General features: G+C 36.7%; 1 protein-coding gene across 2 annotated transcripts in view; it reads right to left on the reverse strand.

The window, feature by feature from the left end:
* Window positions 1–15,058, reverse strand: part of Unc5c (unc-5 netrin receptor C) — a 339,268-nt gene that overhangs the window by 51,502 nt on the left and 272,708 nt on the right. For both annotated transcript variants that reach the window (XM_048456914.3, XM_048456915.3), the window contains exons 6-7: window positions 14,303–14,470; window positions 11,791–11,955 (exon numbers count right to left, since the gene is read on the reverse strand). In XM_048456914.3, coding sequence (XP_048312871.1) covers window positions 11,791–11,955; window positions 14,303–14,470 — 333 coding nt within the window. The remainder of the gene's footprint in view (window positions 1–11,790; window positions 11,956–14,302; window positions 14,471–15,058) is intronic.

The raw sequence follows: 15,058 nt of genomic DNA on the forward strand, positions 1-15,058 counted from the left end.
CATCATCATCATCATCACTATTCATAATATAGAAAGAAAATGTGGTCTGATTATAGATATATACAGCAGCAGATCATATAGGATGGCTGGTCCACAAAGAAGTTTTAATGTTATTACAAAAGAAATGAAAACTATGCGTTTGAAACATGAAACAAGTCACTTAGGGTTCTCTACGAAAAACGAACTGCAGAAGGAGCAAAGCCACAGTATTTCAGTTTAACACCCAGCTGGGAGATAGCTTTTACTATTTGAATTTGCTTTTGGAAAAACAAAGTAGTAAAAAACTAAATGTCTCACTCACTATTAGTTATTTCTCACAGCTAATTAGGATCAATCCAGGCAAACTGACAGTTTCCTACATGAAAAACCAAAATCAGACCAATATTAGGTATGCTCAAAGTCCCAATTTACTGTGTTATGGAAACAGTGACAAAGAGTTGTTGAAGGCAACTCTGAAACCACTTCCATCCCTTCTAAACACTTTGCTGCTACCTAAGGAAAAGTGCCACTTAGGAGGCTGGAATGACTGCTTCACCCTGTAAATGGGAGAACAGAGGAGCCTTTTCTAGAACTTGTTCTTATGCTTTTCCATCTGCCTCATCCCTGAAGCAACAGAGAACATTTTTTCAGTTAATGAAGGGGCCCTGCTGAGTGTCGTCCTAGCAATAATGAAAAATAACAAGTCCGGCACAACACAGCACCAAGTGATTGTTTTGTCGCTTGTGAACCTAGTTCATATCATAGGGATTCCACTTAACTTCTCTGATATTTAAAGTGAAGACAAATGAAAGAACACCAGGGATGCTTGCTGGACAAGGTAGTCAACTTGAGTTCCTGGTTTTGAATTCGTCAGCCTGGCAGACTTCTGTTTGTCCAGCTCTACCATTTCTTAAATGGTGAGAAGCTGGACAAATGATATCTTCCCTCAAGTTTCGGTTTTCTGATCCACATAGGATATTATAGATCCTGGTTTCCATAGCTGTAGAAGGGAGAAATTTGTTTTACAAAACGCTTATAATTGATCAATAACTGACAAACAGTTACAACAATATATTATGAAGCACAGTGTTAAACTACACTGATGTGCTGGGTTCTAAAGGAACATTGTTTTGTACCATGAGTGTGACCTAGTTAATGAGTGACCTCAGAGAACTTGCCTGAATTTCAGCTCCCTGTTTACTGCAGAGCCAAGGAGCCCAATTTCTCTGAGAAGCCATGGATAATGTCCTCTTTTAAGTACTATATATTCTTTACTGTCTACGTTGAAAGGGGTTTGTGCTTGGCCTTTTTGGTTTCTGGCAACCATACAGTGACATGCTTTAGGAGCAAGTTTCCAGAAGCAGAGTGAAAATTGATGCTGGCCTGATTTCTCAAATGGGAGTGTCCATTTCTCAGCGAGGAATTTGAAAGGGGGCAGAGGCACTGGCTTTTATTCTTTGGATTCTCACAATGTTTGGGGGCTTCTTTTGTCCTTTTTTCACTGAGGTCCAAGGACACTACATGCCCTGAAATTAGATGAACATTCATGGGAATAAAATGCACTCCATAAACTCAACACGTAAGTCACAACACTCAGATTGGTATTTTCTCTGTCCTAGGCAGGATTCCAGGGCAGGATGCAGTAGCCTTAGCATCTGGGCCAGATGGAGCCAATTCCAGCAAAGGCTAAAAAGGAGCTACATTTACCCTTCAATATCTTAAAAAAAAATAGAACTTTGAATACTTAAAGAAATTTTACTTTTCAAAGATGAAGTTTTCCTAACGTGGAGCACTAGAGAATGGAGGTTTCATTATGAAGAAAAAAATATTAATACTATATGCGTATATATGTGTGTGTGTGTGTGTGTGTGTGTGTGTGTGTGTGTGTGCGTGTGTGTAAGAGTTGTTGCTGAGGTGCCACAGGACATGTATGGAGGTCACAGTGTAGCTTTCAGGAGACAGTTCTTTTCTCCTACCACATGATCTGGGTGTTGGAGTCAGATTGTCAGCTGCTGGGCCATCTTATTGGCCCTCATCATGGAGAAAAGCTTTCTAAGAACTTCAAACAACTTAAAAACAAGAGCAGCTCTCTTGAGCGGTTAGTGCAATGCCCCTTTGACTTTAAAAGCATATTGTGGTTGCTTATAACATCATTTCAAGAGATCACGTTGTCTAAGCTCTCCCAGTCAATGAGACTATGTGTCAAAGGCTAGAAAGAATAATTCCAATAGTATCCCAGTTTAGATTCAACCAAAGGAAATTTGATTTCAGACATTCTTGTCAATCATGTTGCTATTCAAGTTTTGCCTTGTCTAACCCCAGGGTGTCCCATTCCCATTTGTGTTGACTCTAGACTTGGACTGCTGCTGTCACTCTACCCATTTTCTGGTTGCTGGCCGAAAAGTGAGACCAGAAAGAAGTGACTCCTATTTTACTCAAGGTCATCTATTAGTCTAGGGATGGGACTACCTATATTTTCCAACTGATGTCCAACTGTTTAAAAATCAAAGTCTATGTCCAACTACCTTAAAATGGAAAGAGACATTTCCTTGGTTTCATATCTTAATAACAACATATCTTTTTGATCATGGCCAGTGTTTGGTATCTGTATGGTCACATGCCTGAATGTAGCCCGTTTTGTATGGTGTTTCATTTGGGCATTATCGAGAATAGTGCCAGATTCTCCACTTTCCCTAAATGTAGCAACTATATTTTTATTTTTCTTGTTTTTTTTTTAAAAATAAGGTTTGCTTTCAGTGAAGTATGAATATAAGCTGATAGAAAAATTATCTTAGCTTTATGATTAAAGTCATTTAATGTTAACTACTTTTATTTTGTAATTAATATTTTCATACCAAAATTATTATAATGGATAATTTTGATTGCCAACTTGACAGGATTTAGAGTCACCATGGAAACAAACCTCTGGGTATATCTGGGACGGATACTTTAGATAAAGGAAATTTAGCTCGGGAGACTCACTCTTAATATGGGTAGTAACATTCTACTCACACCCTGGAGTTATTGATTCAGATACCCAGACCAGTCTCCATTTCCCCAGCTCTGGGACCACAGGCATGTGCTACTGTGTGGGTATTGAGGATCAGCACCCAGGTTATCAGGCCTATGCAGTATACTCCCAGCCCTCCCTCCAAAAAAAGAACAAATAAAATGATAAAGCAGTAAGAGCAGGCAAAAGGGCTGATATAGTAACGGGAGTAAAAATGAGAAAGATTCAGTTTGTATAGTGGCGCCTACATTTATCTGTGGGCCTCAGGTGGGTCAGTAGTTTCTAGTCAATGTTTCAGTTTTTTACTTTGCATAATAGAATAATTACTAGTGATAGTCAAAAGACCCATCTATGAGGTTATTTTCCTAACTTTTGAGTATTAATTAAATTGAACTCAAGTAATTTTTGACTCCATTTAGCCATGTCTGACATTGAGAGGTACAGTCGGGAACAATTTAAGCTACAGTCTAACAGGGTATCATTAGGTGAAAACAGAATAGAATTAAAATTAAAACAAATTCCTTTAACTATAAAAAAATATACGATAATTTTATGCCCTCTAAAATTTGAAAATTCCTGACCTAGACTTAGCAAATATCTAAAAGAGAAGCATGCACATAGACGCTGTTGTAATTACAGCTCTTTAAAATTGGAACCAAGCTAAGGGAGAATGGAGACACTATGGCTTTGTAAGGATTTTGCGTGCTTTCATGGTTTACTCATTGCTGTCTTATATCACGCTATTCGTATGCTCTTAATGTGCATATAAATAGACTGGAGGAAGCTGTAAGACCTTTAGAAAAGAAGACCAATCCTATTCGGAGATGATGGTGACACCGGAACTCAACAGTTAGACATCACAATTCATCAGTTCACAAGTGTGTTAACTGTGTTCTTTGTAAGTTTGGGGTTCTTTTGTTTGATTTTGTTTTGATTTGTTTTTTGTTTGTGATAGGGCTATTACTGTGTGGTGCATTCTGGTCTGGAACTTAATAGATAGCCTCAGCTCACATTCATTTTCTTGCCTTAAACTCCTGTGAGCTGAGAGTTTAGGCATGAGCCACCACACCTGGCTCAAACTAATGTTTTCAAACCACCAAATTTTTAGTTAGTTTCTGTTTTATTTATCTATTTGACATACACTCACTAAAAAACTTCCTAAGACCTGGTTTCATTTAAGATCTGATCATTAGAAGAATCTGTTCCAGGTAGACTTGCCCTTTTCCTTGACCTGGCTGCCTGGTCTGTTTGCCAAGTGTTTGCAGACCAACCTAACATGTGGGATATTCACATCTTGATCACATGTTTTCTAATGCAAACATTCTTGCTAAACCTCAAGAGTGACTCAAAAATCAACATGCCCAGGTTCTTTTTCTCCCCTTCCCAAGTCTGAGCTTATTTTATAAACCCATCGGAGCACTAATGATGTCAAAGGTCAACTTTGTTAAAAGCACACAAGGTCGTTTATTATCCTTACCCACTCTTCTGAGGGTTTATTATTGGTGGGGTTTACAGAATCCCAGGTAAATGAATATGTAAAATTCAAGACGTTATAACAAAAATAGGAAAGAACATGTTCTTATCATGATGCCAGCCATCTGAGATTGCCATGGCTATCTGTTACTCCATCTTTTGGAGGACACTGGCCACACCAAGATGGTTCATCGCCTTGTTTGTAACAGTCACCAAGCATACCTTCTAAAAACAGGTAACAGATCTATAACAACCCCTCAGGGCAAAGGACTTATCTCAGGTCTCACAGTGGATGCAGCAGAAATGCTTGAAATTCATCTCAGTTCACAATCCAGCTTAAGCATCAATTGCCCAAGTGCATTTATGATGGAGAATCCAAAACCATCAAAATTTTCAAAAAAGAATATAACATTATTAAGTGGAGGGGTAACACTCATACATAATATCATACAAAGACCTTAGACAGAAAAAAACAATAATGTGGAATTTTGAAAAAGGTGACTTAACACTAAATAGTCGCTCTGTTAACTTTCATGATAAAAGAAAAGAATCAATCTAACAGCCTTGCCCTAAACCGATTTTGCTCTGCTTGTTGGGGCCACCTAATAGTGACATCTTTCCTGAGCCCCCCTCCCCCGCCAGAGATGTCCCTTGAGGTGAAAGCTTTTTGTCTTCTCACACTGTCTCTTTGGGCTCCAAAGGTGTTCAGCAGTTTTCTGTGGTCCCACATTTCCGACCACATCCTTGCTTTCAAAAGCAGGAAAAGGTTTTACCAGAAAGGAGAAAGGCAGACCGCACTGATTATGCTGGAGACTGCCGAGGACTGTGCTGGACAGGAAGTCCATGGACAGAATATTTATTTGCCATCTGGGACACTGTGCACATGGAGAATTATAGAAAACACGGCTACGGCATCAACTTTTAACTGCGGATAAAAGTGTTCACAGTCTAGCACTCACAGCTACGCTTTCCTACCAAACTGCTGTGTTGACAAGACTTTTGCTAGATAGTGACTAGCACCTTAGCAAGTGCCCACCGCAGGCAGTACTAATCACATTATTCTGAAGCTAGGGGAATGATGATTTGATAGGTAAATGATTTCCCCATGTTGTGAGAACCTGGGGCTGCAGGAGCCCTGGTATGCAGTGTGTCCACACTGAAATTTATACGCAGAGAGTTCTGCTACTTCCTCTGGTGAGAAATAATGGAAGAGCTGCGTGACAGGCGAATTTGCACAATGCATACCATTTTCATTTCCCAGAGTCAGGGGGCTTACTGATGCAGACACAATTCCAGGCAGTCCTCGTTTGGAAATTGCAACATCTAAGGTCTTCTATAGCATAAACTCTCTTTGGTAAGAAGTAATTCTAAGTTCACATTTGAACTCTATGTGATTGAAAGCTAAAATCCACAGGAATGTTTGCAGGAATGTACCAATTGAACTCATCAGTACATACTCATGAACCATTTAGTCTTTGAATAACTCTTTTCCAAAGTTTCCAAAGGAAAAGAAACATGGATTAAACTATTATAAAGCATTACCTGCTTTTAAAAATCCCAATGTATTTCATCATAAAATCAGTTTATTTATTGGCTTAGCATTATTTAAAGACTTTTTCGGGGCTTTGCTATTCTCTTGTTCTCTCTCTCTCTCTCTCTCTCTCTCTCTCTCTCTCTCTCTGTGTGTGTGTGTGTGTGTGTGTGTGTATGTCCTTTGTTTCTCTCTCTTGCTCTGTTATCAGATCATCTCATGCAATCCTATTTCAAAGTTACACTTTAAACACAGGCAGTAACTTCTGTCATATAATTTTCAGGATAACAAAGAAACTAAAATATGTTAGTAGACAATCAGTACAGTATCCCCTACAGCACTGTCTCCTGAATAGGCATTATTACATAAAAAACATGGAAATTTATTATGTGGCTTATTTCTTTCTCATATCAGAACAAGACACATGCTTTTTTTTTACTTTCAGTAGTAAAAATTGTGTCTTTATTATTTTGTTTGTTTGTTTGACGTAATCCATGTTGGTCAATGTATCAAAATGATCCAGTGTTTGAAATGATTGCATTCCTTTAAAAAACTAATAGTGTGGCTACAAAATGTCCAATTTCTTTGGAGGTGATTTAGAGACTCTGATGCCTTCAAGTACCATTGCCAATGTATTTTAGTACACTCACACTAATTCCTCAAAATTTTAATTATAATGTGTTGTGTTTAAGTAGCAACTGATTGTTTTGTTTTAGGTGAAAAAAGTTATGTCCTCTCTGTCTCTGTCTCTCTGTTCCTCTCTGTTTCTCTCTGTAAATTCTTAAAAGGAACTGTTATGTGTGGATTGCCTAAATTTAGAGAAACTTTGGCAATATCTTCACTATTTGGATTCTGTTGTACAAATGTCATTTCACAGCATTGCACAATGAATCTGATACAGCAAACATTCTAAGAATAAGGCTTGTTGCAAGCTCTGGGTGATATGTGTATGACAGGCAACTAGGAAATAATGGAAAACCATAATTCAGTTCCAAATTCCCATGCCTTTGAAATACCTGATTTACTGGCTTTTCGTATCTCTTGTCAGCTTGGGTTTTCTACTAGATTTTCTGCTTGTATTTTATTAAATACGGTTATTAATGATCAAATTTGAATCAACATGACCAAGAGCTTAAGATAAAGCAGGAATATTCGTATATCTCAAATTCAGAGGGCCCACTGTCAGAGCATGCTGGGACACTATCCTCCCCTCCACATTTCATTTTGAACATGTTGTTTATAAATAGAGGCATAATGGAATGACAAGTACAATGAATATGCAGAACACGAGTCATAAAGAAAAAGAAAAAAAACTACTTATAATATCATAAGCCCAGAGACAGAATAATTTTCAACAATAATTTCCTAAGCTTACTTTCATATAGTTATAGAAAAAAATGCATGTATAAATCCCAATCTGGCTTTTCTGGCTTTGGATCATGGAAATATTTTAGTGTGTGCATCATTATGTATTTTTTCTTTTATTTCTCTTTTTCTATTTTATTTTCAAGAGAAGGTTTCTTTGTGCATCTTTGGCTGTCCTGGAACTAGTTCTATAGACCATGTTTGCTTCCAACTCAGAGATGTGCTTGCCTCTGCCTCCTGAGTGCTGGGATTAAATGTGTGTACATTATCCACCACCTTGTGATTATACATTTCTTAACCATTTTTTAACATTTAAAAAAAAGTCTTTATGACTGTGAGCGCTCAGCCTTGGTGAGACATGTGTTTCAATTGTCAGGCCTCCAAGAAAGAGCAAGCTAAGAGCCAGAGTATGGGGTGCACCATGAAGTGTGCAGTGTGCTCACAGCAGCTGCGGTGTTGCCTGAATAAGACCGACACACATTCAAACCAGTTCACAGTTCCAGAGAGAAGGGAATCCAGAGGCCCAACTCCTGGTTTAAGAGTTCTTTGCAGTTCATAGCTGCTGGGGAAGTGAGAGATACTTTTCTTCTTTTGTGGCTACTGGATTTTGCCACTTTGATCACAGTGAATGTTCCCACACACATGTATGAGTAGCACTAATTGGACTTGATGGTTTTAGACACACACACACACACACACACACACACACACACACACACACACACACACACAGAAAGTTCAGAGTGAGGTGGTGAGAGGAGTTAGAGGAAGAATAAGATCAGGATATTTTGTATAGACATGAAATAGTCAAAGAACAAAAAACGGGCTTTACAATAAAAATAATATAAACAAATAAAAATTTATAGCTTCAGTTCACATGTACATATATATGTAGTGTTTATATTAATTAATTGAAATCTATTCATTCAAGTAGATTTGGTAGGTTCAAGCATATTATAATTTTTAATTTTTTTCTGGAAATAATTATGAAGATCTTAATATTTACTAGTAAATCATAAATTTCTACTACAAATGCACCAACATTTAGCATAATTACCTATTCAAAATATTAGACACTTTTATAACTGATTCACAAAATCATGCGGATGTGCTTGGGTGTATATGTGTGTGTGTGTTACACATTTTAATGCAATTTTCATGCAATTTTCAAGAGTGGACTTTTTTAAAAAAATTTTTTGTTATAGACCCATGCACTAGGGTTGCAGAAGGGACCTGCCTAGTGGTTTACGTTCTGCTGTGCTTCCTCAGAAGCTGCTCCAAGGATGCTAATTACAAGTCTTTCCATTTTTACTCTCTGTAGTGTATCTGAAGCTCCATACCACAGCTGGGTATAGCATTGTGGTTTTAGTACAGATTTTACTTAAACGAATACCTCCTTTTCCTTTCCCTGCTATGATTTTCTTGTGGTTTCTTTGGGATAGTTGGCAAAAAAAAATTCTACTTGTTTTTCATGGTGGGTAGTAATGAATGAATTGCAGCTTTAGTAAGTTCTTGCTCAAAGTCTCAGCCCAATTCTTTCACTAAGCCTCTGACCCCAATGCAAATCCGGACTCTCACACACTCTAAGACCCAAATCATACCCACTTTGGCTCTGGCTATTCTGGTGTCTGCCACACAGCCAACTCTCCCTTTACCTTTCTGGTACTTGTAGATCCTCTCCCTCTTCCTCTCCCCTCCCCTCCCCTCTCCTCTCCTCTCCCCACTCCCTTCTCCTGCTCTCCCCTCCACTCCTCCTCCTTCTTCTCCCCCTCTCTCTCCCCCACTCCTCTCTATATAGTGATATTCAAGTCTGTAACATTTTATCTAAATTGTCAACATATTTTGAAGCAAAGGTGCTCATATTATTGTTAGGTGGTAAAGAAATAAATGTGTCATAATTTTGTTGTTTTGAGGAAAGTAATGAAAAAATCTTGACAACAGCATTTTCTATTAATTTCACCTTTCACAGACCTTAAATGCCAATTTAGCTGATTGAAAAATAATGAATTACTATGGTATCTAGGCAACTCTTGAATCCTACTTAAATCTATCAGGAACTCTGAGCTTCTTTTACCAAGCAATATATCAACATTAATAATGGGATTGATTATATATAATTTTTAGTATAATTATTTTATTTCATACTTGGTCTGATATTGAGTAGGACAGCTTTGTTTTAGATAATATTATTATATTGTTAAATGACATATTCAAGATATGAATTATCCCAAAGCAAAGGCATATTAGATGGCAGATTCCTCATTGGCAATTGCTACTCTCTGTGTGTTCTAGTCCATTCCTTTTTCTTATCATGAACATTGTCTCTCTTTCAAGCTTTGTAGTTTTGTTGTTAAGAAGGCTTTTGTTTTCCAAGCCAAGGTAATATTATTTCTTTGTAAGACTTTGGCAGCAATACTTCTCCAGAAATTCCAAGCTTAGTGGGAAACAGAGACTAGAAGCTCTAACTGTAAAACACTGTAATTATACAGCAAAGCTATTTCTCTGCTGTGGTTTTATCACCCAGGAAATCAATAGTGGTATAGACTACAATTCTCTGCTAGATCTAGGAGGACAGTGAGAAAGTTTATTGACTTAGTAGGAACTACTAGCATAAGAAATCACAGCAGCAGGAAAAGATGGCTTTTTACCTGAACGACTTCAATCCAAACTTTAAAAATGTATTTGTCCAATAAGAAACTTGATGTTTTTTAAAAAGAAAGAAAATGTACAAATAAACAAACAAAACCATCGCCTATGTCCAAAACTGTCTTTTAAAATCTAAGTACACTCACTGCCAGCTATTATTGTTGGCAAATATTCAATAATGAGGAAAAATTTTTATTATGGTTGTGTGAGGTGAACAGATATTGAGGAACTAATAGTCATGAGTTCTTAGTTTGAATGTCTTATGTTTGACAAATGTCACAGTTTACAAAGAATTTTGTAGAAAGTCGAGTGTCCCAGCAAGTAGCAATATATTCCTTGGAAACTATCCTGCTGAGAATTTAAATACAAGGAACAAAAACCAGTGATACTGCATCAATCAATGTTGTTTTTATATTGAGAAAGGATGAAAGTACTAGAGAAAAACATCCCAAACTATCTCAATTACATCAATCAATTTGTTCCATAGTAAAGAAGAATATGAAACAATAAAAAACATGGCATATTCACGTTTTTACATTTGGTCCTCAAATAAAACTTGTTCCTGGTTATGAAAACTATATCTCTAGACAGATGATGAATAAACAGCTGTCTTCTCTTTATTTTCACATTTATTTTAAGCATTAACAGTGAGATACATGGTAGCTCTCCCCAATCATCAGAAGCTTAGGAATATGGCAATGCTTGGCAATGCAATTGAGAGGTGCCTGGATTTTCATTCAATGTGAGCAATATTATTATATATTTGTACTTTAAGTTTTCTTTTTAAAGGTCCTTGTGTATATAGGTTCTGAAGAGTAAACAAAGTTGCATTGTGTGATGAAAACAAAGTACTTGTTCTTAAATGACAAACACAATAGTCCTCTGTGAATATGTCTCATTATACATGCAACTTGCATGAGAAATGTCAACATTTGGCTACCATTAGTTCAGATTCACTATGGCACATTGTTTAATCCATTTGCTTGAACAATTCTATGCACTTAATTCATTGTCAGGAGTAGAGATGGTAATTTCTGAACATCTAAGAGTTCTTCAACAAATGGTTAGGAGTTTTCAAGTAGTAAACGCAAGTCATATTTCATTGACAAAATTCCATGCATAGGGTATGAGAAATGTAATATCGCTCATTGCATATATTATATCACCTGAGCCAACTTCCATGCTCATTAAATATTGTTTTATCATTAATTCTTTCTTCAAATAAGCTAAATTATACCCATGATGTAATTTCTAACACAAATCTAGCACTTTCAAGAGGTTAGGAAGATGTTCTTATATTTATTATATATTTATCAAACTACCTGCAGAAATATTTATTAACCCTGTATATTTTAAATTTCAAGTATGTTGACTCAGTGCCAAATATGAATTACAAATAAATATCTCACTTATTGAAAAACATCCTTTGCTTCTACGGTAAGTTTAAGGAACTCTTATATGCAAGGTAATACAACTGTGTTAACAGTTTTCTGGGTTGGAAAGAATGACAGCCTCTTCATGGAAACGACTGAATTGTTTCGTTCTTGTTGTTCATTTTTTTTCTTGTGTGAGAGCAATACAATGTGCATCATTTGTTAACCAGACAATTACTATTTATTCTGGTTCCTGAGAGATTAGTTTTTCCCAATTATGAAAGAAAGCTGAGATAGAATTGTATCATCACATTTTTCTTGTTCAGTATCCTCAATTAACAATATTCCTTCAAGATGTCCCAATGGCTTGGCCTCAGGCCCCTTGGCACCTGCATTTCTTCAGTTTGACTTACCCTGCATGCACAGCCCATCAGTGCAGTTCTTGGATTGCAGGACCAGGCCATCGCAGTCCTTGCCCCCATTCTTGGGAGCGGGTGCTGTACACTCTCTCCTGCGCCAATGGGTGCATTCAGTCCCACAGGTTGACCATTTGCTCCATGATGTCCACCTGCCATCCACTGCCATGAGGGAAGCCAGCATGAGGTCAGAACAAGTAATTACTTAAAGGGTAAAAGAAGCACAACTCGATTCCAACAAAACAAGAATGGAAGAAGATAACTCAGTGAGAAGCCTGGCACTCAGTTAAGCCTCTGGTGAATGAGTTATGCTCTACCTGTGGAAGTTCTGTGCATTTTTCCTCTCTAGTCAAGGGTCCAGGAAATTTTCTGGGACACATCAAGAGCTACACAAGCATATAAACACACTTCCCGTTCTTGATTCATGAAAGGTGAGGCTTTTGGATATTGTATGGAAGATCAGAGGGTTTCCTTTTTAATCAAAGATTCCCTCATTTATAGTGTCATGTAAACAATGAGAGCAAAAATGTATGAAGGTTGGAAGCAAAGGAATTGTAGTGATCAAGGAACTCATTCATTCTCTTCTCTCTGTCTCCTCCCCTCCCCCGTCTTTTGACTTCTATACTCTTTTTATTTTCTTTTTGTCATACAGGTCACTTGATTTGGCTGAAACCTTTGCCACACCTTTCTGTAAAGATAATATTATTTGTAGCTGATTTTATGAGTTCATTCCATTATTTGATAGTGTACAATTTCTGTTGATGCTGAAACAATATTTAAGTAAATCCCTCATTTTGGCAAAAAAGGACCCAATTTCATCCTGATTTTGGTAGACTACTTGTAAGAAAGTTCAGTAACAATGAGCTGGGATATCTCTATTTTGAGGACATACAACTTGATATCAATTTGAAAAACAGAGTAAACTGTCACACTTCAAAACAAATCCTTCTAAGAATATTAAGGAAGTAGGATTAAAATGTTAAAACAAGATTAAAAAGTACTAGATTTTCTTCCTCTTAAATACATAAATGTTTATGATTACCTAGAATTCTACGCCAAACAATGCCAAACATCATTTATTGAATCTTTAAACTACTCAATTCTCAACACTGGGAAAACAATATAAATTTCAGTAGCTTACAGTATTAGTCAATTCTGTCTTATTACTGAGTAAATATACTACACAATGTGTACTGGGATATGAATATGCATATGTGCAACATTAAGGAACACATTACTTTTTCCATAATACAGTTGTCTATACTTCAACTCCCAATTACCCAGAGCAATGAAATAATATGTGCCTATTACTTAAAACACTAGCATATGTGCGTGTGTTTATATGTGGTGTGTGTGTGTGTGTGTGTGTGTGTGTGTGTGTGTTATGCATGTGTGCAGTCACATTGTTCTTTCAACTCAAATTGAATGGACTCTGAATTACGAGTCAGAATGTAGGTGAAATAAGGGACAACGTATGATATCAGATGAATTTCTACACTTACCTATGAGTAAAAATATGTTCGATAAATAAGAGCCTTCAAAGGTTCAGAACAGGGACACATTTTGGTACTTGGAATCAATACTTGAAAATGTAATCTGTAGATTACATTTTTCTCCCTGCCCACTTGTGAAAAATGTTCTATTAAAGGATGAGCAGTAAAAAGCTGGGAAAAGCAAAGAGAACTAAGGCTCTGTATTCAAACACCCAAAATTGATAACAGAATTTCTAATCATTGAGTATACTGAATTTATGGACTATTTCAAAACAGTTTTATCTTAACTTCTGGTGTTAAGATATTATAAGAGTAGGCATTTTAGTATATTTGGAATTTGATTTGGATTTGGGTAGCTATTAACTGGGATTTACCTGGAGTCAAGAGCTGGTAGAAATATGAAAGACTATAAGATGATGCCAAGTGGCCGAGGGATGCAATCTTGGCGTAGGGGCCACTGCAAATAATTTATAAGACAGATGACCAAGAGGTTCAGATAATAAAGAGGTGGCTATGTTGTATTTTCCAAATCCATTATCTCATGTGTCACAAACCTTAGCCTTTCTTTTAATTCATTCCAGATATTTTATTTGCCGCTGCCTAGAAACTGACACTATGTATCAACTATTCCAGGATAAAATATTTTCTAAACTTCCGTTCCAATTAATTTTCATGTTTTGCTGGAGATCAAGGGTTATTATTTCTAACGTTATGTGGTTTTCAATGTTGTTAAAATCATTTGAATTACAGAATGTATAATCTTGCCTCTAGCAGTTATACTGAGAAACACAGGATTATATTCATGGTTATTTGTTCTCTTAAAGCATTTTGCATGGTTAGGTGATAAAGTTACAGACTCTTTTGGAGGAACGTGTGACTTCTCAGCAAGGTAAATGCAGAATGGATTTAAATAATGTTTATCACACATAAGTTAAGATTATGTCTTTGTCATCTGGTTCTAGTACACACATTTAGAATGGTGGAAATTATTTGGGAAGAGATGACTGTGTATTTACCTGGGCACAACGTAGTACATGCTAATTTCTGCACACTCTGCCCCTCACAGAAGGCTCCACCATTGAGTGGGGCTGGGTTGGTGCAGGTTCTCGTACGTTTCTGATATCCTCGTCCACAACGGCTGTTACACACAGACCATTCTGTCCAAGTAGACCAGCCACCGTTAACTTTACAATGAGACAAACCACAAAGGGTAGGTTAAACATGTGGGAATGTACAGAATACAAACTACACACAGAATACAGACTGGAGGCATTCCCCATGTAACAATAAAAAGAACGAGATTTCAATGCTACAAAAGGCCACAGATATCATTTCAGAGTTTTGTTGTATGACTGAAGAATCTAAATTGAGATATAGGACATTATTTTCCATGAGTTGCTCATTTATAAACATAAATAAGACTGTGTCTCTTTTCCTTGACTAATATCCTTTGAAAAAAAATCCCCTTACCTAGTTAAACTCCAAATAATACTTTTGACAGTTTTTCTCGCATAATAAATATTTACATCCAGATGCCAAGGCTGTGAGCCAAAGCATGGAAACTAAATAAAATCATAAAAGTCTTTTAAAAATAAATGATTAATTTATTTTTCATCAGCATTTTCAAACTTCACAGCTTTTAAAGGAAATTTATTCAGTTTCACAAACTCACATGTGAACCCAAATACAGAGTTAAATTTACAGCATCCTACTTTTAAATAAATTGGCAATTTGATTGGTGCTTCTGAAATGGATACTCAACTTGTGCAGAA

This window comes from Myodes glareolus, chromosome 17 (assembly GCF_982192425.1).
Source record: "Myodes glareolus chromosome 17, mMyoGla1.1, whole genome shotgun sequence".
NCBI lineage: Eukaryota > Metazoa > Chordata > Mammalia > Rodentia > Cricetidae > Myodes > Myodes glareolus.